Genomic DNA, 27,806 nt, shown 5'->3' with positions numbered 1-27,806 from the left:
TTAGTTGTGCGACACCCAGAATGTAAACCGCAACAACATAAAGAACTTTTTTATGCGGTTGCGGATTTAATTGTTAACTGCCAATTATTTTTTACCGTTATTTTTATAAATTATCAGGTACACTTTTTCCTGCTCGCACGAATTATTAGGCGCACCGAAATCAAAACGAAAACGTAAACTTTATCGGTTTTGTCCGACTAAAAACTCCTCTCACTTTCCCTTTTAGGTGGTATGCCTAACTGTGCGCCGCTAAAAGGATTTAAAATGCAAAGAACTCTCCTGGAGGCTGTAGGTGACCTTGCGGACCAACAACATTGAACTTGTGAAATCTCCTTTCCGCAATCGACAAACGAATCGAATTCACGGGAGATCCAGGGGCGACTCGTGTAAGGGATATTTGCCGGAGAATTTAATAAACTCCTGTGTTTCGGTTTTTCTACACCATTACGGACTTCATTTAAAAAATCATTAAATATGAAGAATATTGGGGAGCAGGCGTTGCTGTGTTTTCCGCTGGTTCAATGACGGTCTCAGAGTCGTGCGAGGCAAATTATCAAGAATTCGTAGTATAGCGAAAACTATGAATAATCCAGACGACTTTTCATCTATAAAAAATACAAAAAAACTGACTAATACAAATTATTTACAGTTATCCAAAAATAAGAAGCAAGATTCTTAGCAACTAATTAAGAGCGAGAGGTGGGGCACAGGTAAATATAATTTTACGAAATATGTATCTCCTGACAAACTTAACATGTTTTTAACTATAGTAGCGCATAAATATTAGAAACTTTGGGTGAAACTCCTGCTAGGGCATCTGAGTTGATGCTTTGAGCATAGCATTTTAACGCTGTGTAACCCTTTGTGCCTTTAAATTTGAATGGAAAAACTGGAAGTTTACGGTTCGGAACCCATTGCACTAGAGGTATTATCCTCTTATCTCCCAAATGGAAAGCAAGCAAGTTTGGCATTTGATTCCCAGCCTGTATCTGTATCTATCGATGATTGACAGTTTCAGTGAGCTATTATGATACCAACAAATTTTAATACATTTTTGCACGTATGCTTAACAAATAAGAATGTTTTTTATTTTAACATGAATCAATTTTGTCGAGCAAAATATTTGTGCAGACAGGATTTTGTACCATGTGTCAAGTGTATCCATGGACCTAGAAAATAGAATAGTAATTTTTGGTGTTCGCAAAAATGATTCATTAATTAAAAATTGATATAGTATTTTTTTATGGTTAAATTAACTTGCATACCGTACTGAATATGTGAGAACTACTTTTTTTCTAATTTTGATTGATTAGTCAACTTTTTACATTGCTGTTCAAGTTGTTGATTGTCAGTAAGCTCGTAAAATTTCTAGGATAACTCGATCAGGGAACAATATATTCCTGATAGGTTGGAATCTACGTAACATAGCTTGAAAGGCAATTCTATAATATAATAATTATTATACAGTTTGTTTATTTATATCTTAGTCTTCCAGCGCATTCGCCAAAGAATGGTTTTCATTATAATCTGATGTATTGATTACGTCCATAGCTATGCCGCGATTAGATAAAGCACTTCAGCTATAGTCCAAACATAAATGCATTTTTAGCTAGCGTCCAATTTATATCGAAATTTTGCAAGATAAAACCTTAAAAGGACATTGCTATTGATAAGCACAAAATGGTTGTTTGGAGTCCATGCATTTACCATCAGGTATTTTGTTAATAAGATGCTATGTGTATCAAGTGAATCAAGAATCTGTCCTTCACCATGCACATCTTATCTGTAATATTTATATATAGTATGTTTGTTTTAATTAAACAAGGCTTATAACTACTGTAAACTGATATTTTTTTTGTATTATCTTACATTTAAAATATTTTATGCAAGAAAACATGCTCGCATGTTTTCTTTTAAAGACCATCTAACTCATTAATAAATGTGCTAAAATTACTATTAACAAGAACTGCTATTCTTACTGAAACTGGGTCGCCTAGTGACGTCACCTGCTGGTACTTGCCTGCCTAAGATAACCTATTGTATTTACGTATCTTGGATATCTCTGTTGGAAGATTTCCATTATTAAAGTAGATTTTTTAGACGGAACAAACTGCAAAATTTGATTCGTTGCTATATGGTTTTTAATTTGTGTTGAAAAATGTTCAATTATTCAAATGCCTCGAGAATATTTAATCAACCAAAATTTGATGTACGTTTTTTAAATAAAAAACAATCACTAATCGGACCGATAGAGACATTAAATAGATGGCGGGAATTAAAAATTAATTGCCAGTTACGCCACACGAATTGTTATTCGTCGACGATATTCTTTTCCCACTTGTATTCACGACACCATAACCGCAGTTAGAATAAAGGCTACAAAGTTGGAATAGACGATAATTTATTTTCTTATTTGAAATGAATAATAATGCTTAATTATAAAACAAAACACTCGAGTCTTATTGAATTGCCGTATAGTTTGTATTAAATCGGCAATCAAATCATTTTGCGATGATTTCGTGCAAGAAATCTGTTTGACATTGGGGATACGGTTCATTTTTACAGAGTTATAAAACTGAAGTAGTCCAGACCAATATATTAGTCGAGAGAGTGTACTGGGAAAAAATGGTGAGTTAAAATTTTGCGTTTAAACATTATATTATACATTTTTAAATATTAGTAACAAAAAAAAAAGTACCGGGCTCGTCCGGGATTTGAACCCGGGACCTCCCGCACCCTAAGCGGAAATCATACCCCTAGACCAACGAGCCATGTTAATAAATTTCGACTCGGCTCTATTTCAGCCAGTCGGGAAATCGAACTTTTACTTTCTGTTCTAGATTTCGGTTGTCCCATTGATGATCTTTCTTTCACTCTCGAAGTTCTCCGCAGGAGAGGTAACGGAAAAAAGCAAATACACGACGAAATACGACAACATCGATATAAACGAGATAATTCACAACGAACGACTTTTAAAACGATACGTTTATTGTTTGCTGGAAACAGGCAGTTGTACTCCAGACGGCCTGGAGTTAAAAAGTAGGTGATAATTTTTAGATACAATGTGTATTTGCCGGAAATTCTTGTATTCCAGAAAATATGCCCGACGCGATAGCCACAAACTGCAGCAAGTGCAGCGAGAAACAAAAGGAAGGTTCCGAAACCATAATACGGTACCTGATCGATAACAAACCCGAATATTGGAGCCAGTTGCAAGACAAGTACGACCCGTCCGGCAGCTACAAGAAGCGATATTTAGAATCTAAAAAGGCCGAAGTTATCGTTGAACCGATCGGCTGAGTCCTGTCCTGGAAATTGTTTAAATTACTAGCTGTAGGTTTTATTTATAAAATATGTGTTTTCTCACATTGACCGAGAAACTGCTAGAAAGAGACGGTGTAATGTAATAATATTGCGATTCAGAAAGGAAAAGGACATTGTTTTAATAATCGACACATTAAGATCGAACACAATGCTTGAAAGTAGGCAACCCACAAAAAGATATTTGTAAAAGCACACTGTATTCACATTTTCATATATAACTATTTAGTTAAAGCTTTGTCGAAACTTATAGAGCTGTCGTCGTCGATCAAGTACTTCCTTCGGAAATTCCCTGCGACGTCGTATTTGTTTAGCAGTACCCCAAAATCTTTTCTTCGTTTCAAGAGAAAATGGGATAAAATCTTGCCGGCTATTTTCTTCTGCGCAGCGGAGCATTTTTCACATTCGGTTGCGATGGCGTCAGAAAGATGGTCTAAAAGCAGAATAAATGCACGTACATGTGAGGGCAACAAGATACAGTATTTAAGAAAGAAAGACGAAAAAAATTAAGTAAATCAAGCAAAAGAAAATGCGGGAATTTTTTTAGGGTTTCCTTAATGGCCACCAGGGGCGTAATTGTCATCTTGAATTTTAAAATTCTAATTATCTAATCTATATATCTACATTTAAATTTCAATAAAAGTTAGTAGTTAAAAAGTACTTTACGTAGGATTTCGATGGTGATATGCGTGACGCGACTTACTAATTGGATTAATTATTGACGTATTAAAGTAGGAACTTGAGAAGTACCGTTTAAAAAATGAAAATAGCTCTGTTTTGACTTCGTATCTAATTATTATTTTTATAAGACATCTTTCCTGTTGTTATTTGATGCTTGTTCAAGTTTCTACCTTCTTAATCAGTTAATTAATCCAGAAATTGAACTGAGGTGGCTTTTACATGATTAAAATGGATTTATCAAAATAAATCAGAACTAAAAGTTCAGATTTTCACATGTTTACATCTCTAAGAAAGGTTTGATAATGGGAAACCCACTTAGTCCTTTGTTAGCCGAGATTTTTATGGATAATTTGGAAAATATCATACTAGAACATCCTTTAAGTAAAAGTTTTCTATGGTGGTATAGACACGTGGATGATGTCTTTGCTTGCTTTGTTGGAACGGACAGACAATTGAATTTGTTTTTGAATTACATCAACTCATTACATAATTGTATAAAATTAATTTTTTAGACAACTATTACGAAAACGCAAAACAAATTAGATTTTTCCATTTCCTTTAAGTAAAAGTTTTCTATGGTGGTATAGATACGTGCTTTGTTGGAACGGACAGACAATTGAATTCTTTTTTAAATTACATTAACTCATTACATAATCGTATAAAATTCACTATCGAAATTGAACAGGATAACTCTATTAATCTTTTAGACTTAACTATTACGAAAACGCAAAACAAATTAGATTTTTCCATTTACCATAAACCTTCACACATGCACACAGTCATACATAACAGCTCAAATCACCCTTATACCAACAAAATGGCTGCATTTCACTCTTTTACACACAGACTCCTTAATACGCCACTCTTAACAGAAAATTACAACAACGAACTTAATATCAATAAACAAATTGCACTGAACAAGGGCTATAATCCGTCCATTATCGAGAACATTATAAATAAAAACTAAATCCAGACAACAGTAAACTCTATTTATCCGAAATCTAATGCAGAACACGAACAATTTAAAACAAATACATATATAGGAGAAGCCAGTGAAAAAGTTTCAAAACATTTGTCAAAATATGGTTTAAAAATAGCTTTCAGAATTAGGAAATAGGAAAATTTTTGAAACAACAATAAAACGAAGTGTCCAAAATCTCAAAACTCAGGTGTCTACAGGTTAAAACGCTAAATTTATATTGGACAAACAGGTAGATCCTTCAAGAAAGGCATTAACGAACATAACATAAACAACACAGAAAAACACATTTTTGACGACAATTTCGATATTTTACATACAGCCACAAAAAGTAGAAAATTAAATTTATTGGAAACCAAGGAGACATTGAACTGTATTGTATTGCTTAACCATCAATTAGATTTAAATACGTCTCCTTTATTGAACTTAAATTCTCACAACATTAGTTAAGGTTTTATGGTTATTTTTCGGTATATGCAGTAGCAGGTAGTTTTGGTTAGTTTTGGTTAGTTACACAAACAAAAAGTAGAAAATTAAATTTAATAGAAGCCATGAAGATTAACAAAATTGTATTGCTTAGCGATCAATTAGATTTAAATACCTCTCCTTATTAAACTTTAATTCTCACAATAACTTTAATTAAGGGTTTATTGTCATTTTACGGTATATATAGTAGCAGGTAGTTTGTAAATATTACGTTGTAAAAATATATAATTTCGTGAAAATCCCAACTTTTAGTTCTTATTTATTTTAATTATTCCAGTGTCTAGAAAAGTACCTATTATTTCAAGACACATTTTACCACTTAAACAATTGAGTAATTAATAGAACTTGGTTCATCTTCAAAATTTGATTATTTTTGGTTAGACGATTGAACCTAATTATTAAATAAAAATAAGTAAACATATTAAATAACTGAAAACGGATAAGCGTGACAAAACGTGGAAATGTCAACTACGTGGTAATTTCATGGTCTAGGAAAGTACTTTTTAAAAATAATAAAGAAAAAAAAATATTTCGATTCGAAATCATTTGGCGTCCTGAATAATAAATTAATGATTTCCTGGGAAAATTTGGAATGGGAAGCATTAATAACAACCCGCAAAGTAGAAATTTTTCCAAAAATCTTCTGAACCTTAAATTCTTTTTTATTCATATTTTAGGTTAGGATAAAAATATTGAGATGCGCGTTTCACTTGTTAAGCCTGGATTCACCATCTAATGACATAAAAAATGCATATCGTTGCCTTTTATGTAAAATTATTTTCCGATCACCATGTTAGTTTCTTTTCCCACTTATCCGATCCACTTCGGATATTTCCGCGATTTTACCGCACGGGTTTGGGAGCAATCGGATGTTTTCGGAAGATTTTTCCGCACGGCTTGAATTTTGACAGTGGTTTTTTGCGGTTTTTATATTAATTTCTTGCCAAGACCAATTGTACCATTTTCAAGTATCCATGTCTCATCAGTGCAAACAAAACAAAATTGAAGGTTAGGACCTGCTTTTTCTTGCTTATACGATTCCTCTTAAAATCTCTATCCTTGGATAATTTTTCTTCCAATTCGTGAGTGAAATGCCGTTACCGCACTTGTTTTATAATATACTATAATACAAATCCTTGTAAAAACTCAGTTTCAAAAATTAAGAATGCAAATGCGCCCTCTGGTGGTCATTTCAGAAACTATAATAATTTTCAGTTGTTCCTCTCGAACGATTTACCTTTTTTTTCTAATTTCTAGGACCACAATTTTCCGTAATATCGTACCTGATGATCCTTATAATAACAATACTTCACAGGTCTACAGTGATTCTGATATTTGAAAGTTATTTTACTATTTCTTTTTCGTATAAAATCTTGGCTTGATGAAGCAGTTGATGAAGCCCTTGGCAGCGTTTCAAATAGTTGTGCCATAAATTTCCAGCCACATCTGATGCTAAGATAAAAGAAGTTATTCCTGTTGGACCGCACATAAGAACATTATGCAAAGACAAAGATTTTCAAAACACAATGGACAATGTTGGGTTTCATTTAAAGAAGTAATTGATAAGTTTCTTCGGCTCTAAGGACGAAAACTACGAAAGTATTGCTCAAAATAGGTTACAACACTTTCATCGTCTAGGTGGTAATATGAGTTTGAAACTGCATTTCCTATTTTCACACTTGAACAATTTTCCTGAAAATCTTGAACAGGAACAGCAGAACAGGAAGAGACACACCATGACATTAAGGAAATGGAACGGCGATACCAAGGTAGATGGAGCATAACGATGTTGACGGACTATTGCTGGTGGTTAAAACGGTATATGTGCCTACAAGTTGCACAGTTTGAAACAGTATTTTTGAAAGAAAAAACAGATTTTCAGTTACAACTTCGCAATAGGGTTAATTTTTTGAGTGCTGGCGGGCAACGTATTTTGTTTTGGGTGAAGTATAAACAAAAAGGAGATACGTTCATATCAGGCAAACACTTCAATGTTTTCAAGTGTTTCAGAAATCGCCACGCCCAAAAGATTAAAAACGTAAGGACCGTATGAAAGATGCTTTCCTCATATGCACTCAGTAAGTAAAAATTTTGGTAGGACCAAAAATATTGCTGTTTGTTTTTGAGTTTTCGTTTATTTACTGACATTCACTTCATTACACAGCTTTCTCGCAAAAAGACGAAGATTTCACTCAAAAAAGTCCGAGTTAAGTTTTTTTTTCACTTTTTTTTTAGTTGGGATTCCAATAATTTTTTAAATAGAGGATTACAACAAGTTGTAAAAAAATCTTAAAAATAATTAAGAAATATATATTTTGCATGAGTAACTTACTTTTTAGAGTACTTCCTTCCGGTGTGCAAGGTCCTTTGTTTAACAAACAATTAAGGTAATTCGTTGTCGGTCTTTCACTTGCAAGAATGGCGTCAACATCCACGTTGTCATACTTTGAAGAATACGTTTCGTCTCTCCTTACCCTTTCGCTGTGTTCTTCTGTTGCACGAACTACCATTCTATCATTTGTAATCACTAGGAAAATTGTGATGACCATAGGCACCATCACATCATACATTGCATATACAAATAACATACAGAACCGATTCCAAGCTTGACCGTAAATAAAAACCAATCTTATATGATGGGACTATGGTAATGGACTTTAACATTAATTTTTTTTGCGATTGATATAGATCGACAATTAACATTAATAATAATTATTATTTATAATTGTTGGTAATTGTTATAATTGAGCGTTTTCTATAACATAACATGCGCACTAATTAATTTTATATTTTTTTAAGGATGCCATTTATGAGGGAAAAAGTTTGCATTTATACCTGAGATACTGTTGACTTAATTAAGAATAAAATATGTATCAAAACAGGTAATTACGAAGAAACTGATGCATGCGCCGGACTGGAAATTCATTGAACCCAAATTGTCCGCCAGGAATATCACATATACGATTAAAAATTCGTTGCAATTGGTCTCAATGTATTTGACTATTTTTTTCTATTTTATTAATTATAGCGTGTTGTAGTTGCATTGGTCTCTATGTATTGTTGCATTTCTGAAAGTGTTTACGTTATTAATATTTGAATTTTGCTGTTAGTGTTACTGATATACAAATAAAGATTTTCATTGATGGTACTCAAAGGAAAGGCCTTTTATTTATGAAGAATGTCAGGAGAATTATTAAAAAATTTTGACATCTGGTAGATGATATTTAGACATTTCATTTGGGAGCATGGATAATCTCCTCATTCATTGGTCCAGAAAATTAACATATGTGCACGCACGTGCACCCATATACACAATTTCTCGTATTTCCTGTGCTTATTTCTCTGTGCAAAAATATGAAAATCCTTGGGAAACAAAACAAAATAGACTCGATCAAAAGAAGAGAGACTCCTCCCAAGTACCTTTTACACCTGTACGTCTCTGCGTCACTCAGGTAGATCAGTAAGGAGTTGTTTAAATAGCATTTTAATTAATGGTATACTTCGACCAGAAATATATTGCTTTTACAACCGACCCCGTGATTAACTTTGCCTAGTGTTTATGACTACGAAACCACAACCCCTCATAGAACATTCTTATCAGTAATCACTCCGAGGAATTTATCTATCTACGCTAACATGCGGGATATAAGCATGTTTTCAATCTTCTTCATGTATATACAGAAATTAGTACAAAGTAACAATTTATTACGTTCTGTATCATTACATTTCTACATAGTATCAATATTAATATATAAAATATTAAATTCAATAATAATAAAGTATCAGTCACCTAAAAAAAACGTCACTATTGTTACTGTCGTCACCTACGAGGTTAGCGCCAAAATTTAATGGCCTGACGCAGATGCAACTCCAGTATCACGATAAAACTTTGTCTTCTTTGAAATATATGTCTTAGTAGGCTGCGAAAAAAAATGGAAGTCTTGGGTCAAATAGTTTTTTATTGACAGCAGTTTAAACAAGACGTGTCCGAAAAAATGTCGCAAATAACGCAAATTGAGTATAGAGCGGTCATAAAGTTTTTGACAAAAGAAGGGCTCCCACCTAAAATTATTAAAGAAAGACTGGATGGTATGTACGACCAAAGTTCTCCTTCGTATTCTGCAGTGAAAGAATGGGCAAAACGTTTTCGAATGGGCAGGAGTCCCTTGAAGATGATTCAAGAACTGGTCGACCAGTGGAGGTCATAACGGAAGATATTGTTGCGATTGTGGAAGAGGTTGTATTGAGTGATCGACGTTTAAGGGTCAAGGAAATCTCAGAAATTACTAAGCTTTGTGATACAAGTGGTGAAGCACCTCCAAGAAAATTCAGAGTCTGACAGTCAACAAAAAAGGCGATGGCCACGATCTGTTGGGATTGTAAAGGAATTCTTTTGATAGATTTTAAAGAAACTAATACCACTGTCCATGGTAAATATTACTCAACATTATTACATAAATTGCTAGACTGCATACCTGTAAAACGTCGAGGAAAACTGACCAGAGGCGTGCGTCTTTTGCACGATAATGCACCTGTGCGTACTGCTGGTGTTGCACAAGCTGCCATTTTAGAGTGTGGGTTCCAACAAATAGATCATCCTCCCTATAGTCCAGATATGGCCCCCAGCGACTATTATTTGTTTGGATATTTGAAAAATGACTTACGTGGACGACGGTTTAACGACGAAGTTCAGTTAAAAGAGTCGTGTCAAAATATAATGAATTTTTGACCGTCTCTCTCCGAGCAACTCCGAAAAATATCGAACTTTACTTAAATGATTAATCGGAAGCGATATCCGGTCCCCTAAAAAAAGTCCACGAAAAAAGTCGCTTTCCAATAAACAAAAAAAAAACAAAGAGGCGCGACCTCGCAGCCTGTAAAAGTCTTCACGTCTTTCGTGTATGACTATCGCGACCCATGTGCATTCTTAGTCAGTGGCACGATACGGTATGTTGCTCATACTTTCCGTTCTCGGGCTAGTAGTGTTCGATTTGATCGATGCCGCCGGGCCGGCTAAGAAGTATTACTCCAGCAAATATGAGCATATCGACGTGGAAGCTATACTGAACAATCGACGGATGGTCAAGTACTATTCGGCCTGTTTGTTATCGAAAGGACCTTGTCCACCGGAAGGAGTCGATTTGAAACGTGAGTCAGTTTGTTTACTCGTTTACCGGCAGCAAAACACGAAATAAGGTCGACCAGGTTGACGTTGGAATTCCTTTAGCGTTCAGTACTCTGTATTGGTATGGTCTGTTCATAGATATAAGAAACTGACCAATTTCTTTTGAATGGGACTATCCAAGGGTGGTCATTACCATACAATGCAACAAGATCATTACCTAAAGTTTCGGAACTTAAATTCAGGTAAAATTTTGGTCCGAAATAGAAAATAATTTTATACCTACCTGTGTTTAATATACTTTGGTTTAGTATACTGCTTAGTTTAAGTTTATTAGTAATCATTCTTATTTCGTTTGTTGAATCGTGAGCGAATTGTGCAAAATATGTGCGAGTCAAGTGTATCTCAGGAGATGCTCCCGCCCAAATGTAGAAAACACTGTTCTATTGAGATTAAGGAAGTTACAAACAATGTTTATTTGACTCTCATTGAACGTGGTGCCAGCAAGCAAGCATCTTTAGAAGAAACGGCCACATTGACGAAAATTCCAACATGATAGCGATAGTGATACTGATATATTGTGTGAATAATTTTAACTAATTTAAGTAGGTAATAAGTAAGTAATAGGTAATTGCAATTTAAAATTATATTTTTTCAAATATCTCGTGCCCCCTTTATTATAGACGAAACCTTAAACTCTCTCTCGACACATCTTTAAAAGTTTTTCATTTATCGCCAACAATTCACTCACAAAAGCGGAAATTTCTAGGATTTATAAGAATTTTTTGCCAACAAACGACGTACCCTGTATATAATTCCAACAATGTTCACAATTGTGGATACAGCTCTGGATCTCCTTAGTTTCCTAGTATACGAATTTTTTTTAATGGAGTAAATAGTTTTCAAAAAACTACTTGTTTTCTGAAACGATGCAGAACGTAGTAATAGTCAATGACGTCACGGGTCCAGACTTCTACTTCTCTCCCAAGTCTGAAGTCGGTAGCTGCAAATTTGGGGCACATCTAAACCACAGATTTTAAATTATTTTTCCAGTTTTTTTTTTAATTTGCGGCGCACCCTGTATATTTTTGAAAAATTGTCAAGAATAAAAGTTTATGAAGCCATATCCTCTGCGTCTTCTGGTTTAAGAATTTTTTTGGACTTGTAAACGGTTTTTGAAAAATGGTCTTTTTTGTAGCCCCTTGCACACGCGATTTTTAATTTTTTTAAATTACTTCCCGACCCCCAGCTTCCCCCCCCCCCCATTTTCAATCGGTTGTGTGCCAAATATGAAGTCGATTGCTTCAAATTTCGGACACTTATCGTGTTTCATAGCAATGTTCAAAAAGCAGTGGAAAATCGCGAAAAAAAGATGGATATCGGCGTCGGATCGAGGCCACTTCTTACAAGTTTATGTATCTCGTGGAGGTTTAAAAAGGAGGCTAATTTCAATTTTGTAGCTCCAACAAAAGTTATTCAGGAAAAACCAAAAGGCGAGAACGGATAACAGAAAAAAAAGTTTTTTTTTCGACGCTGGTCATTTTGATACAACTTGGCAAGTATTTAAAATTATATTTTACGTTCTTAAGTTGTCAGTAGTGACTAGCCTTCGACCAAAGACTGCGAGCTCGAATACAAGTTCTTTTTTCTTTAGTACTAACAATTTGATGCCTGAAATTAACGAAAGTGTCCATGGTGTTTCAATTGGAGAACTTAATTTTTTTTTAATGCGAGAGTGTAACAAAATATATACAGGGTGTGGTGTTTATGGACAGAAAATCTAAAAAATCCTAAAAATTTCCATTTTTGTGGGTAAATTAAGGGCTGTAAATGAAAAACGTAAAAAGATAAGATAATTTGGTTTAAGCAGTTTTGTAAACTGTGTTATGACTTACAGCTCTTTTCAATTATACAGGGTGCGCGAGATATGTCACTAAAAATATTATTGGCGTTTTTGTAAGTAAACATGCTCCTTCAGTGGCGTTATGCCTTGCTATAAACCCCTTTACTTGATCCGATTCCAAGGGGTCCAATTCACAATGAAGCGTTTCGTCAATAACAAATTTTGTCAGTACCTTTGCCTGTTAAAAGTTTAAAAATTCATTTCCTTCAAAGTCTTTTGCAATTTCTTTTTATCCATCGGCGATCGAAGTCATCCTTTTTCATAGGTAGCTACATATTTATTTTTTTGATTTGAAATAAGTTCTTTCTTATTCTTCTTTTTCTCATTTATTACAGTTTCTATATATCCCAAAGCGAAAAACAAAAAGTACTTACAAGTACTTTGAAACGAACTTGTTTTTCATTAATGGTTTGTAGAGCCTGTAAATAAATAAGAACTAAAAGTTCAGATTTCCACGAAATTATGTATACCTATTCACATGACAATTATTTCGACAACACCCTATCTTTGCCAAATGTAATATTTACAAACTACCTGTTACTATATATACCGAAAAATGACCATAAAACCCTAATTAATGTTGTTTTGAGAATTTAAGTTTATGGAGAGTACCTGCTACTATATATACTGAAAAATTACAAAAAACCTTAATTATTGTTGTTGTGACAATTTAAGTTTAATAATGGAGAGGTATTTAAATCTAATTGATCGCTAAGCAATACAATTTTGTTAATCTTCATGGCTTCTATTAAATTTAATTTTCTACTTTTTGTGTGTGTAACTAACCAAAACTACCTGCTACTGTATATACCGAAAAATAACCATAAAACCTTAACTAATGTTGTGAGAATTTAAGTCCAATAAAGGAGACGTATTTAAATCTAATTGATGGTTAAGCAATACATTTGAATGTCTCATTTTGTTAATCTCCATGGCTTCCAATAAATTTAATGTTCTACATTTTGTAGCTTTCAGAACTAATTTTAAAAAACTAGAAAACGGAGTGTCCATTTCAAAACTCAGGTATCTACAGATGTGTGTCTTGAAATGCGGATCATGTCCTAAAATTTATAATGGACAAACAGGTAGATCCTTCAAGAAACGCATTAACGAATATAAAAGAGCGTTTAAAAACAATAGTCTAGATTCTAATTATGCTATAAACTTAAACACAGAAAAACACATTTTTGACGATAATTTTGATATTTTACATACAGCCACAAAATGTAGAACATTAAATTTATTGGAAGCCATGGAGATTAACAAAATGAGACATTCAAATGTATTGCTTAACCATCAATTAGATTTAAATACGTCTCCTCTATTGAAGTTAAATTCTCACAACATTAGTTAAGGTTTTATGGTTATTTTTCGGTATATACAGTAGCAGGTAGTTTTGGTTAGTTTAGGTAGTTTGTAAATACTACATTTGATAAACAATTCTTATAATACAGGATGTTGGAAATAACGTTTGCGCCCCGCTTAGGGCTGTACATTGATATAAAATCTCTGATTACGGTTTGATTTTGATAACTGTTTTTCATTTGATACATCCCTCAAAATCGCACTAAAAACCTTATGTTTCTTATTACATCAACCTGAAGTCATGGCTAACTGGGACTAATTTTTGATGTCAAATATCGAGAAACTGTTAACGAATTCTTATTCAACTACTACTACATAAAACCTAACAATACTAATTTCCATGAAGTTCGAATGCAGGGTACTCGAAATATCCCGAGCACCCCACTTAAGCATTACTCTTGTAGAATGTTTGTTTATGGCTCAATTTTGATAATTATTGGGTTGTTCGGAAAGTCATTTCGTTTTTTTTGGGGAACATGAAAGACAGTTTTCGTATAATGAATAAATATTTTATTAAATTATATATTGGCCATTCTGGTCCAACACCTTTTGCCATCTTTCTGGCAGTAACATAATTCCCCTCTCATAAAAGTTTTGGTCCTTGCTGGCAAAAAACTGGTTCAGGTGGTTTTTGACATCTTCATTTGAGGTAAAGGTTTTGCCATCCAAAAAATTTTGCGGGGACCGGAACAAATAGTAGTCGGAAGGCGCCAGATCTGGAGAATATGGTGGATGTTGCAGTACGTCCCATTCAAGCTGTAAAAGTTTTTGGCGAGTGACCAAACTTGTGTGAGGTCTCGCATTATCCTGGTGGAACACTACACCCTTCCTGTTGATTAATTCGGGCCTCTTCTCTTTAAGTGAATCATTCAATTTGTCCAGTTGATGACAATAGATTTCTGAATTAATCGTTGTATTGTCCTTCAAAAGCTCAAAAAAAACGATTCCTTTGACATCCCACCAAACGGAGAGCATTACCTTTTTTTGGTGAATGTTGGCTTTTGACACGCTTTGAGCCGGTTCATCTTTTCTGCTCCATGACCTCTTGCGTTTAACATTGTTGTATACAACCCATTTTTCATCCCCAGTAATAATCCACTTCAAAAATGGATCATTTTCTTGACGTTTGAGGAGCGAATCACACACGTCAACGCGACGACACAAATTTCGCTCCGTAAGGACATGGGGCACCCACACATCGAGCTTCGAGGTTAAGCCCATGCCTTTCAAATGGTCATAAACAGTCGAATTCGACAAATTTAATTTCTCACCGATCTCTCGTGTGGTTATTCGCCGATTTGCATCAACTAATGCCTTTATCGCATCTTTGTCAGCTTCGACCGGCCTTCCAGACCGTGGTGCATCTTCGACATCAAAATTGCCGGATCGAAATTTTGCAAACCAGTTCTGGCACTGGCGTACTGTTAACACGCCTTCTCCATACACATCCGTCAATTTTTTTCTCGCTTGGACAGCATTTTTACCTTTTCTGAAGTAAAAAAGTAAAATATGACGAAAATGCTGCTTATTGCTCTCCATATTTAAAAGGGCACCAACCAAAAACTACTGCGTAGAATTAATAGAACTTTTTCACACAATATCAGCTCTCAAGACATGTAATGGTTATGCGGCTTAAGTGTGAAGTTGGTTTCGAAAAAACGTAATTAAGTCCTCTGATGGGAAAAAACGAAATGACTTTCCGAACAACCTTATATTTTTTGATGGATAGATTTCAGATCATTTCATTTCATTCAATTCATTAATTTTGTTTTCATTATATCTTTCGAATTCTAAGATTTATTAATGCTGTTGTTTTAAGAAGAGACTAAAAAATAAATGTCCTTAAAAAGTATGTTTTATCATTATTTTGAAAAATTTTAAAGTCACATACAAAGTAATAATTATTTACAAGGTTTAAATTATTAAGTTTTTTAAAGCATTATAAACTTTGGTCATTGGTCTAGTTACTTTTATGTAGTCCTGAGGGCGAACTCGATTTTGTGGCAGATAGCCATGACTTTAGTGAAAAAATCGTTTCATTTTTCTTTAGTAAGATCTGTCCTGCAAAAAAGAATTATAATTCAGACATAAACAAACATTCTACAGAAATAATGCTTAAGCGGGCTTGATGGAAATTAGTAAGGTTAGGTTTTTTGCGGTCCTATATAAGAATTCGTTGACAATTTAATCTTAAAGTAATCCCCCTTTTTGATGTTAGTCCCAGTTAGCCATGAATTTAGGTCGATGTAATAAGAAACAGAAGGTTTTAGTGCAAACCGTAATCAAATAACCTGTATTAAAACATTATGGAAATTGGTATTTTTGGGTTCCAATTTATTTATTTTTTAAAATCCTTAATTGTACTTCTCAGTTGGCAATGACTTTAAGTCAAACCAATAAGCAAAACAAGTGTATACAGTTATTAAATTGAAAATTTTAATTAATTGTTTTAAAGGAACTACGAAAAGTGAAAAATAGGTGTACTTATAACAAAATTCCAGTCAATTCTTTTAGTCAAAATACTTTATCATTTTAATATAACTACACAAATTAGTTTCTTTTTCACTTTTCAATACTTATTTTTGGCTCTTTAATTCATTAAAGACGGAAAGACGGAGAATGAAATATATCTATCAGCAAGACAAGGTTTCAGCGCATTTTTCAGAGAACTATGCAATAAAAAAAAAGTATCAGAATCGATCCATAAACAACGATTTCACAGTTCTTAGGTGGGACACACTGTATTTTCCATATATGAGTGTCAAATGTAAAAATGATTCGGAAATAGAGTCCGTGAATTACCGAAAATGTCCTTCCAATATTTTTCCACGCTTTTGTACCAGAGATACCGCGCAGCAATTTCATTCTCTTAGAATCTGCCAAAACGAAGGAAAAATCATCGCAAGTCGTCACGACGCATTCGAATGCCGTGACATTTTTTATCAGATCGCTCCTATTACGCCGAATCCGGTTTTGGAGTGAACGTAATTATTTTACAATTTGTCCCGGCCAGTTGCGTCTGTTTCTATTTCGTCGGGAATCGTTTACCTGTTCGCGGTTTATCGCAAGGTTACGCGATAGTGAAAATTCCCTAATTCGAAATATCCGACGCCCTAATAGGAAACCATTTATTATAGATTTTCGACATTTGGAGAACAGAACAATAACGCGAGTATGGTAATTACCCGGTCCTATTCCGGACGAATATGCAACTAAAATATTTGTTTTGCCGTAAATCCCTCGAATCGATAAAGTCAAGGTGGACGCTCGGTTTGGTATGTTAATTTGGCAATATTTTTCTGTGATAAGACTCATAACGGTATCTTTTCCTGGAGATAAATCCCAAATTTTTCGTTCGAATACGTAGAAAGAAGATTTGAAATTTGGTGAAGTAAGCTTAGTGTTTTTGGAGGAAGATTAAAATAAAAAAAATGAAAATAAATAATAAAATAAAAATTAATAATAAAAAGTAGGAAAAATATAATGTCAGCTTTACAAAACTAGCAATGAGGACGATTTTTTGTAGCTGTGCATTACATCTTGACGATACAAACAAGATTGCTTTCGAAAAATCGTCGCCGGGCGGGGCAAGTTCGTCGCAAATAGCGCGAATCAGCTTTTATTCCTGTCCTAGAGGGACGCATTGTTTTTCTATCGTGCTCCTGCGGACCACCATGGAACTTTCGCAAAATCGTTGTAATTTGATTGTGAATACACCCTGTAGAAAGTGTTATTCACATCTCTTCGACCTTCAAAGTTACGGTAAACATTAAAATTTGTACTGATAATTGCAATTTAAAATTATATTTTTTCAAATATCTCGCGTCCACTGTATTATAGACGAAATCTTAATCTCTCTCTCGACACAGTTTCAAATCAAATTTTTAGCAGTCTTTCATTTATCCCCAATAATTTACCAACAAAAACGGAAATTTTTAGAATGTTCTTGATATTTTTGCAAATAAACGACACACCCTGTGTATGATTCAAACAATGTTCCAAAATAGAGGAGACCTGGATCTCCCACGTTTCCTGGTATTTGATTTTTTTCAATGGAGTAAGTGGTTTTCAAGAAAATACTTGCATGCATCACGTGGAATGGTAAATGACGTCATCGCATCTAGATTGGGGGCGAGGATCAGCGATTTTCATATGGATATTTTCAAATATCTCGAACAGCGTATGCGATAGACGAAAACCGTAAATATAAAAATTGTTACTCTTGATACGGCCTATAACAATGTGGGAACCGATTGGCCATATGGCCATACTCATTTTTTACCGATTTGTGTAGTTCGTGCACGGCTTAAAATGACCTAAATTTGAAGGTCGTGGTGCAAATTGTTCAAAAGATATAGCCAATTAATGCCAGGTCTACAGCGAAACGTAGAACGGAGAACAGAAAAAAAAAGTTTTTTTTTTCGACGCTGATCATTTCTGTACCAATGGCGGTCCCCTAGGACCTACCGATGCCCAGATATAAGTGTCGTTGCCATTTTTCGAAAGTAACAAGATAGTAATAAGCATTAAGGGATAATTAGATTTACTGCAAGAATTGATAAAAAAATCAGTATCCTATTTCGAATATATCTGGTTATTCCACTTTGGGTTTGAATAATTTGACTCATTTTATTTATTATCTCAGTCCCTAAGTCATTTGTGGCAGTCAAGCAAACCTGTTTTTTTCTCCTGTATTCAACAACAAGCAACAAGTTTGATAAACTCAACATTGTTTATGAGTCTGATTGGCCACTGGCGTAGTCAGAAATTTAATGACGTAAAAGTAAAAAAGTAGTAAGGACTGATGGCCTATAGAACTGTTAACAAGTTTATGCAGCGTGCCAACAAATGAACAAGTCCGTCTAAATGTTAAATGACTCCATGTCAAACAGACATATGAATTTAGCAATTGTTTCCTGTATCTTTTTCTGATGTTGTTACTTTTTGGGCATATTGTAAGCAGTTTAAGTTTTTTTTTTCGGTAAATTTTTAAGTAATTTATTAATTAAGATGATTGCTACTTGTTATGGGGTGCGAGTTAAGGTCTTTTAAAGAGATACATTGTGCACAATTCATCACTCATAATTAGAGATAGAAGTGGAAAATAGTATAATATACACCAAGTTTGACAAAAGTCACACTGATAACGGATAACAAGCTGGCATTTTAGAATACTTAAAAAACCCGACCATTTAAAGTGACACTTGCCGTACATTCGATGCATTTTAGAGTAAACAGAAAAGATAAATACTCTTATGTGTCTAACAATTTATCTTGACAACATTTTAATTGGACGTAAGTTTTTTGTTTTTAGAGATATAAAATTCAACAAAAAAAAGAGGGGTTAGTAGCCAAGTTTTTTCCAAGTAACGTATTAAACTAAACACTATCAATTAATCAATCAAATATAAGCCTACATCATATTTTTTTCAGTGGAACACCCTGTATGTTATATATGTGTTTAATAGAATATCTTATTGTGATTACACACTTTATATTTTAGTATACTCTTTTTTGGTAAATCAGCAAATACAGGAAATTTCCAAGAGTGCCCTGACTGACAAATAGAAATATGTTTATGTTTGACATATTAGTAAACAACGTTGAAATTTCTAAAGAATGTTGTGCAAGTTAAAAATTTGGAATATCCCAGGGTTTGAATAGAGAACGGCGGAACTATGGATTGGTCAGCCAACAGCCCTGACTTAACTTTAATGAATTTTTTTTTGAGGACACATACAAAATCACGTGCACAAAACTCCTCGTAATATTGTCGTGGAACTTAAGCAACGGGTTTCAGAGGCAATCAATCAGTTAGGAGACCATCCGGAAACGTTACTAAACGCAAGACATCATACAATTAGAGTGTATGATAAATGTATTCAGGAAAATGGTGGTTACATACAGCAGTATTTAGAATAGTTAAAGAATTTTTTACTTTAGTGTATCTTGTCATTTTTAGTGTTCTTGTTTTACTTGAGTTTGTAAATAATTATTGTTGTTGCAGGCAGTCACGGCACTCTTTGAAATTACACATATATAATATAAAAATATATGATATAGGCTTATATGTCAAAAAATTGATAGTCTTTTGTTTTATACGTCACTTGGAAAAAACTTGTCTACTAACCCAACATTTTGTTTTTTTCTTTTACTTTGATATCTCTAAACACAAAATATTACAGCCAATTAAAATGTTATCACGATAAATTGAACGCACGGTACTTTAAATCGACATCTTTATGCATCGACGATCTAGACCCAGTTGGAAATTATTCTAGCAAATTAACCTCTCCAACAGGTATTAATATACATATCAAATCACCTCGTTTTGAGTATTGAAGAAAAAGCGTCAAAGCAAAAGTTCTCACGTAGCGCAAACTGACCTTATCCCATATTGCAGAATACGAGATACATAGTTATTGTTTCCTGTGACTGGATATTGCGTTACTCATTCGCGCTGCGCATAATGAGATAATAAACGACGGGAAAAAATTGAATATGTATTGTACAGAAATAAACACGAATTACCATATCCTTCGTTAAAAAAAAATGTTTATATTTCGCTACAGTTTTAATCTAACAAATATGCAGAATTTACTAAAGGATACTTAAATTTTAAGTTTTACCCCGTTCTTAAATGTAATGCCTAAATCCCTTAAATATATTTAATGCTAAGTTTTAATGGAAAAGTGATTTGTATTTCCAAATATAGTTGCGGCTAATATGCTAATTAGTTAGCATATTGGTTTTAATATATAATAAGTGACCTATCGCAGATATATTTGGACTGATGCTTAATTCATTATTTATTATTGTTTTTATACTTTAAACGCGATATTTTGCAGTTTTTGCGTTATAGACCTTGTCATTGAAAGTCGAAGGAAAATATTAAAAATTGTCACGTAAAGGTGAAATGGACATAGGGCAATTATTGGACAACATTGTATAACTTACCTTTGGTAACAATTTACTTTAAGTAGAGTAGAGTAAGAGAGAAATTATTGATTCATTTTTTTTTGTAAACAAAGTGTTTATTGGTTTGACTTAAATTTCACCCTTGCAGTTTTTTAAACAAATTGTCCTTTGGCACTTTTATAACATTATTTGGAAGATGAAACTTGCATTTACTAGACCTGCGATGACGGAATAAGCGTTCTGAAACCGCGTCTGAATTGATTTACTCATTCCATGTTTCTTGAGCTGCTTCTTGGACAGTTTTCCACTTAGATTTTACCCACCAGATATTTAGTATTCCATTGTTTTGAAAAAGTCGATCTAAAAAGTAAAAGTATTTATACCAGATACACATATTTACACATTTTATAGTAACGTAATGTAAATGAACTTCCAATTATAAATTTTAATTTCATCGGTCAAATTTCTTGCAATTTGGCAGTAGTTTACAATATTTATATTTTATATAATATTTATATTTATATAACAGTATGAGGAGGACATTATTGCTACAAGATAGGTTTTGATACTTGAACCTTTAAGGGCAAGACCTATTTCAGATGTTTAGCTTTAGGTTTAAACGACATGATAGCTAGCTAAATCGTTGAGAAAGGCGTCGACAGTTGTGGTAGAGGAATTGGACACAGTTCTCAGATCTAGTTTGTAAAAATATTTCTATTTTTGTATTAAAGTAAAAAAGAAAAGTTGAATGCAGTCAAGTATGGAACACGATTGTTTTTTTCAATAAAAACTATATTTTCAGGTATCTTGCCGGAAGCACTGCAGACCAATTGCGGGAGGTGTACCGAAAAACAGGCTGTCGGGGCCCTGCGAGTCATAAAAAGGCTACAAAAGGAATATCCGAAGATCTGGGTTCAGCTGAGCGCGCTGTGGGATCCCGACGAGGTCTACGTGAAAAGATTCGAATCCTCGTTAGCCAGTGGTTCCAGTCCGGGAACATTTAACAATGTTAAACCTGTAGTTATCACCGACAGGTTCCAAGGAGACGAAGGATCGACGACTATCATGACGAATGGAATAGATGGAAGTGCTACGACTATAATCACCACGATATCCGATTTAAGCACTTCACCCTCTACCACGAGCACCAGTTCTAGCACTACGGTATCCGCTAAGAGTACCGGTACTCCTAGCGCGACTACCAAGAGCACCAGCACTGCCCCGCCTACTAGGGACCCATTTGATATTTTGTTAATCACTAACCCACCATTTAGGCCCAACGCGAGCTTTGACTTTAATATCGGAAGTAACATCGGAGCAACGGTGAGTGGTTTGGTAAGAGGCATAGGGGCTTTAGGCACTAGGGTGGTAGAGACGGGAGCTGAAATTGCTGATGTCGTTTTGAGGAGCATCACCAGGCCATTGAGTATTTAATTTCTAATAGTCTTCAATAACGCTTATTTATTTATGTTAGCTTTTGAAACGTATAAACTTTTAGAAGAAATCTAGGCATAACAAAAAGAAAATCGGAAGCTTGCCCTTCACTGTCTTCGTCTGAGATTGCACCCAGTAATATTGTTGCAACTGATAGTTGTTAAAGAATAACTTCTTCAAAAATTGGTATCGACTGTGATATGAAAAATCAATAAAGTTATTTAGTATCCTGGTACTTTGATTTCGAAGTAAAGTACTTTTTTGAGTATTTATATTTAGGAAACAAAAAATAATCAAAACTAAGCATTTAAATCTTATATGCCTTTTAACAAGTAACGAAAACTTAAATTTACAATTTTTGCTATCACCAATAGCCCGGTAAATAAATGAAACTGAAACATCTAAAAAATTGGTGCTATCCTGTATAGAAACATCTCCTGAATCCCGAAAAAATAATATGCCACTTAAAATTAAAAAATTACTGTCATTTTCGTAAAAACCGGAAGTGTATGCATTGACTTTTTGCACTTTCTTGTATCACAGTGGTTGCATACTCTCGGTGTTTAACTATTAGGTATATTCATTATACCAGTGAACAACATTTTTTAGAGAAATTATGTTTTTTTGGTAAAAAAAAACGTACACTGGACCCCGGTTTGTTTGTATTGTTCTGTTTAGATCGTTGCTTAGCAACGCCCACTGCGTATTGTAAACACGTACGTGGTAAGTTTGTCGTTCATTAATTTGGCGCCTGGATAAGTGAGAAAAAAGAGCCACCTGTACTACCGGTACAAACCAAAAATACCAAATTCTAAGGAATTCTTAGTAAGCACACTTTGACAAGAACATTTATTATTTTTTTATTAGATAAAATGAAAGGCGAGGACAGGAAGTTTCGAAATCGTGTCGCCTAGAAGTAATTTTCATTACAGTTGATTTTTCATTAACCATTAACCGCTGCGTTTGAAAATCCCCGGGCAATATTGCGAAGTCCCTCAGTTCGAGGATAAGAAGTAAACGGAAAAACACTGAACTGAACACGAAATACATTCTCAATTAATCTAAGAAACGGATTAAGTCGTTTCATTTCAGTCAGTTGTAAATTTTTTTTGTAAAAATATTTATAAATTAAAGTCTTTCATGACAATTCTTTAGACATTATTTCTCAGCACGAAAAGTTTAACATTTTCGTAATGTTTTTTATAATTCAGATGCATAATAAGTATTAAAAACTATACACTTACATTTTATTATCATTTTATTTTTTGTGAACATTTCAAATGTTTTGTAGCACTGGGTTCCATTTTTTACACAAAGTTGAAATTGGAAAATCGCCGAGCATACAAAACGCGTCTAACGCTTCTGTCTCACAAAAAAAGTAAACTTGCAACCTGGCTGAAAGTGTGTTAGGGACATGTATACCAACATAACAAAAAAAATGAATTACAAAAATCACCTTACTTTTTGAACACACCTCGTACATTACGCGTCTACAGAATATCCCAGTTTTGTACTGCAACTACCAACATTGAAATTTCAAATGATAGGCACTCATTTTCGTGCATTTTTAAATTCTTTATCAAAAACCTAGGCTTATTTTATTGATATGATATGATGGAGATGCAGCTAGACAACAAAAAATACACACAAACTTAAATAGCAACAAAAAATATCTTATACACCGCTACTGCATGTCCGTTAGTTACTCAAACGGAAATTTAGTCCAACAAGTTTTAACTCAAAAATCCAACCCTTCCTTATTATACAAATAAATTATTGTCAACAAATTAAGAATACCCTGGTAAAAAAATTTCTTGTATTTCGATTTTAGCTTTTGTTATTTCTAGGACAACGGGAGGTGTACCGACGTTGAAAATTTGACATTTTCAATTGATATTTCCATTTTTTAAATATTCGTGGTTTCAAAACAGCGTACCAAAAAAAAAACGTTTTTTTTTTCATAAATATTCCAAATTCACCTATACCAAAATTAGTTTTTACGTAATTTGCTCTAAATAAGGAAACTATTTTTTGGTTGGTTTAGAAAAAGTTGAATAACTTTTTTTTGGCTAAGAAGAAGTATTTATAGGAGCAAACAGCAATTTTTATGATTTTCTCGGAAATTTTAAATATAATGGTATAAATATTTTTTGCCAGGACGAAAGAGCGTAAAAAAAAACAAGTAGTGGAAACGGCTTGGCACTATCTATTTTCCCTTTTCAGATATAAATAAAAATGTATGTGCATAGTAATAGTACCAGAGACGACAGACGTGACGTGGGATGCTCATATTTTCTACTACAGTTAAATTTGATTTTGCCCTAATTTGTCCATAATAATCGCCAATAACAAATAATAGTTAAAAATAATTTATTAATATATTACATGTATTGTCAATATTGGAGAAATGGGTAAAATGACTAAGTAGGCTTAGCGGTTGGTATGGTAACGGCACGATTATTTGTAGAGGTATTTTCTGAATAATTCTTTCTAACCTAATTTCCTCTCAATTATGTTTTATACATAAAATAAAAGAAAAGTAGTGTCGAACCTTTAATACAAATCATCATCCCGTCATAATATGTCATCTCTTGGTTAGCTCTAATGCTGCTTCTATTATACCTATTTTTAAATTAATTTTTATTTATATCTTGGAGGTGAAAAACGATATTGCCTCTCTTTAATCTTCTCTCTTTAATCCTTGCTAAAAATATTTATACCAACATATTTCACATTTTCTATTAAATTAGCCAACAAATTGAACCGAGGTGGCTTTTACTTAATAGATAACAACAAAAACCAAGAAATTTCTCAAATGTCACTAGTAAAAACTATCAAAAACAAAGCTTCTGAAAATAACATAATATTTACACTTGCAGATAAAGGGAAGACAGTCATAGCCATCGATCTCCCAGAATATATTTCAAAAACCAAACTTTTCCAATGTATCGAACACGATCCTACTGAGTTATATCAAACACAAATCAAGGAAGTAATTACTAACTCCACAATATTTAGTGATAAAGACAAGTATTTTTTAACAATTGTGAATCCACAACCGCCGAAATTTTATTCTTTAGCTACATTACATCAACAAGATATGCCCACTAGACCGGACGTGTCTTATGTAACAGCAGTTAAACTCTCAACAAAATTAGTAAATATTTTAAAGTCCCACACAGATTTTAAACCAAAATTTGCAATAAAAAATTCTTTTGAATTAATCAACAAAATTAAAGATATCAAAATCCCTTCTAGCGCAACTCTATTGTCTTTTGATGTACAAAACTTATTTCCCAGTATTCCACCTATGGATGTAATAAATTTAGTAGATTTCACCCTAACTCAGAAACAGGTTAATTCATTGGTGAAACAAGATTTATTAGGTTGCTTAATATTATTTTTATACAAAAATTATTTTGAATTTAATGGACAGATTTACATCTCTAAGGAAAGTTTGATTATGGGAAACCCACTTAGTCCTTTGTTAGCCGAGATTTTTATGGATAATTTGGAAAATATTATACTAGAACATCCTTTAAGTAAAAGTTTTCTATGGTGATACAGATACGTGGATGCTTGCTTTGTTGGAACGGACAGACGATTAAATTCTTTTTTACATCAACTCATTACATTATCGAGATTGAACAAGATAACTCTATTAATTTTTGAGACTTAACTATTACGAAAACGCAAAACAAATTAGGCTTTTCCATTTACCATAAACCTTCACAGACGGACACAGTCATAAATAACAGCTCAAATAACCCTTATATACACAAAATGGCTGCATTTCACTGTATTATACACAGACTTCTTAATACGCCACTCTCAACAGAATATTACAACAAACAACTAACAAATTATAAATAAAAAACAAATCCAGGCAATAGTAAAGTAATACAGAACACGAACGAAGTTTCAAAACATTTGTTGAAATGTGGTTTAAAAATAGCTTTCAGAACTAACAAGACAATAGCAAAAAAAAATCAGGTAGATCCTTCAAGAAACGCATTAACGAACATAAAAGGGCGTTTAAAAACAATAGTCTAGATTCTAATTGTGCTACACACTTAAACACAGAAAAACTTTTTTTGACGAAAATTTCGATATTTTACATACAGCCACAAAAAGGAGAAAATTAAATTTATTGGAAATCATGGAGATTAACAAAATGAGACATTCAAATGAATCGCTTAACAATCAATTAGATTTAAATACCGCTCCATTATAAACTTAATGTAATTTTTCTGTATATATATAGTAGCAGGTAGTTTTTAAATATTACATTTGATAAAGAACTTTTAGATCTTGTTTATTTAGCCAAAAAAAGTTATTCAACTTTTTCCAAGCCTGTATTTGACCCTTCCCCCACACTTAATTTGACGAGATAGAAAAAAATAATTCAAACAAAAAAGTTTCCTTCTCTAGAGTCGAGTACGTTAAAACTAATTTTGGTATAGGTTAATTTGGAATATTTTTGAGAAACCCCGCTTTTTCTATTTTACAGTAGAGGTTACGCCTCCTAGCGGTCATTTTATGAACCTGAAAATAATTTCCAGCTTTTTCTGTTGGCTGATTTACCTATAAATATTTTTTTTCTAAGTAGTACTAACGGTCCTTTTATTAACTTTTTTTTTTAATTCAATTTTAAATAAAATCCATTACACCAGAAGGTTTAATTTCTTTACTCTAAGGTACTCCTTATGTGTAGTGTTAATAAAAATCTTCTCAATTTGCAAAAAATGTCGAAATGAAACAGCCGTACGACTCATCTGACGTTAATCAACTTTATTAATCAATTATTATTTATTGGTTATTGGTGCTTCATTGAATTTATTATATAATGACTGCAGGCCTGTTTAGCAACCGAGAATATATATACTCACAATCGAATTTACATTAATCACTACATAAAATCACAATCGTTTTTTTTTTTAATTACATTTGCAGTTGCAATATCTATTTTTGTTATTTTATTAATTTTTGTTTATGATGTTATAGTGTATTTAATAGCATAGTTTGATATACAATTATGTCTGCCTAGTTTGATAACCATTCGGCTCGATCAGCAAGCCATAAACTTCTCTTCACAAAATACGAATTCATTAAACACGCCTTTTAATATCGAGATGCCGTTTGATGTATTGCGTTGTTGCTATAACCAGCATCATGTAACTAATCTTATTCTAACATCGCAGATATCATGTTCACGTTTTAGGTGAAGGTCATTAAAAGAGTAGAACACATCATAGCTTCCGCAGCAATTGAAAAACTAGGATACTTGAAGAACATCCTCCTCGGTTGATGAATTTCCACCGCAGAATCTAAACCTGATCGATTCGTTGTGCAGGCTGGTGCCACCGGCGATGGTTGGGTGAAGATAGGGACACCATATTAGTTTTACTTTACCGCCGGGTTGAACTTTGATCTCCTTTTCCGTAATGTCGTTCGAGTTCATCGACTGTGGTTCTATTGGGTTCAAAATTACAGATGTTACTGTTAATGCCGCCTCATGCCCTATACCTATTTATATTATGTAGAAATAATTATCGCTTCGATTTTATATGTTTCATTAAAACGTTGTTACTGTGAAC

At 33.4% G+C, this 27,806-nt stretch overlaps 3 protein-coding genes and 1 non-coding gene across 5 annotated transcripts; 2 read left to right on the top strand and 2 right to left on the bottom strand.

Annotated features, from left to right (window-relative positions):
• Nucleotides 1-2,336: 2,336 nt before the first annotated feature.
• Nucleotides 2,337-3,432, top strand: LOC132703628 (ejaculatory bulb-specific protein 3-like). Its single transcript, XM_060673003.1, has 3 exons — nt 2,337-2,628; nt 2,841-3,039; nt 3,095-3,432. Exons 1-3 carry the CDS (start codon nt 2,626-2,628, stop codon nt 3,298-3,300), a joined length of 408 nt encoding a protein of 135 aa, XP_060528986.1. The 5' UTR covers nt 2,337-2,625; the 3' UTR covers nt 3,301-3,432.
• On the bottom strand, nt 2,700-2,771 carry Trnap-agg (transfer RNA proline (anticodon AGG)). Its single transcript has one exon. It is a non-coding gene; the product is annotated as a tRNA-Pro (tRNA).
• Nucleotides 3,433-3,539: 107 nt separating the features above from the next.
• Nucleotides 3,540-8,101, bottom strand: LOC132703586 (ejaculatory bulb-specific protein 3-like). The gene is made up of 2 exons (XM_060672938.1): nt 7,800-8,101; nt 3,540-3,754 (listed from the first exon to the last, which is right to left on the bottom strand). The coding sequence occupies exons 1-2, from the start codon at nt 8,053-8,055 to the stop codon at nt 3,543-3,545; spliced, it is 468 nt and encodes a 155-aa protein (XP_060528921.1). The 5' UTR covers nt 8,056-8,101; the 3' UTR covers nt 3,540-3,542.
• A 2,282-nt stretch (nt 8,102-10,383) lies between these two features.
• LOC132703573 (uncharacterized) lies at nt 10,384-27,799 on the top strand. Of its 2 annotated transcripts, XM_060672926.1 has the most exons (3): nt 10,385-10,615; nt 21,578-22,098; nt 27,431-27,799. In XM_060672926.1, exons 1-3 carry the CDS (start codon nt 10,417-10,419, stop codon nt 27,515-27,517), a joined length of 807 nt encoding a protein of 268 aa, XP_060528909.1. In that variant the 5' UTR covers nt 10,385-10,416; the 3' UTR covers nt 27,518-27,799. The 2 variants fall into 2 exon arrangements, with proteins under 2 accessions (XP_060528901.1, XP_060528909.1); XM_060672918.1 differs by lacking the exon at nt 27,431-27,799 and having other exon boundaries at nt 10,384-10,615; nt 21,578-22,956.
• Nucleotides 27,800-27,806: the final 7 nt, after the last annotated feature.

Source organism: Cylas formicarius, unplaced genomic scaffold (assembly GCF_029955315.1).
Source record: "Cylas formicarius isolate icCylForm1 unplaced genomic scaffold, icCylForm1.1 PGA_scaffold_10__41_contigs__length_53128322, whole genome shotgun sequence".
Taxonomy (NCBI): domain Eukaryota; kingdom Metazoa; phylum Arthropoda; class Insecta; order Coleoptera; family Brentidae; genus Cylas; species Cylas formicarius.
This window is presented reverse-complemented; position numbering and strand designations above follow the sequence as displayed.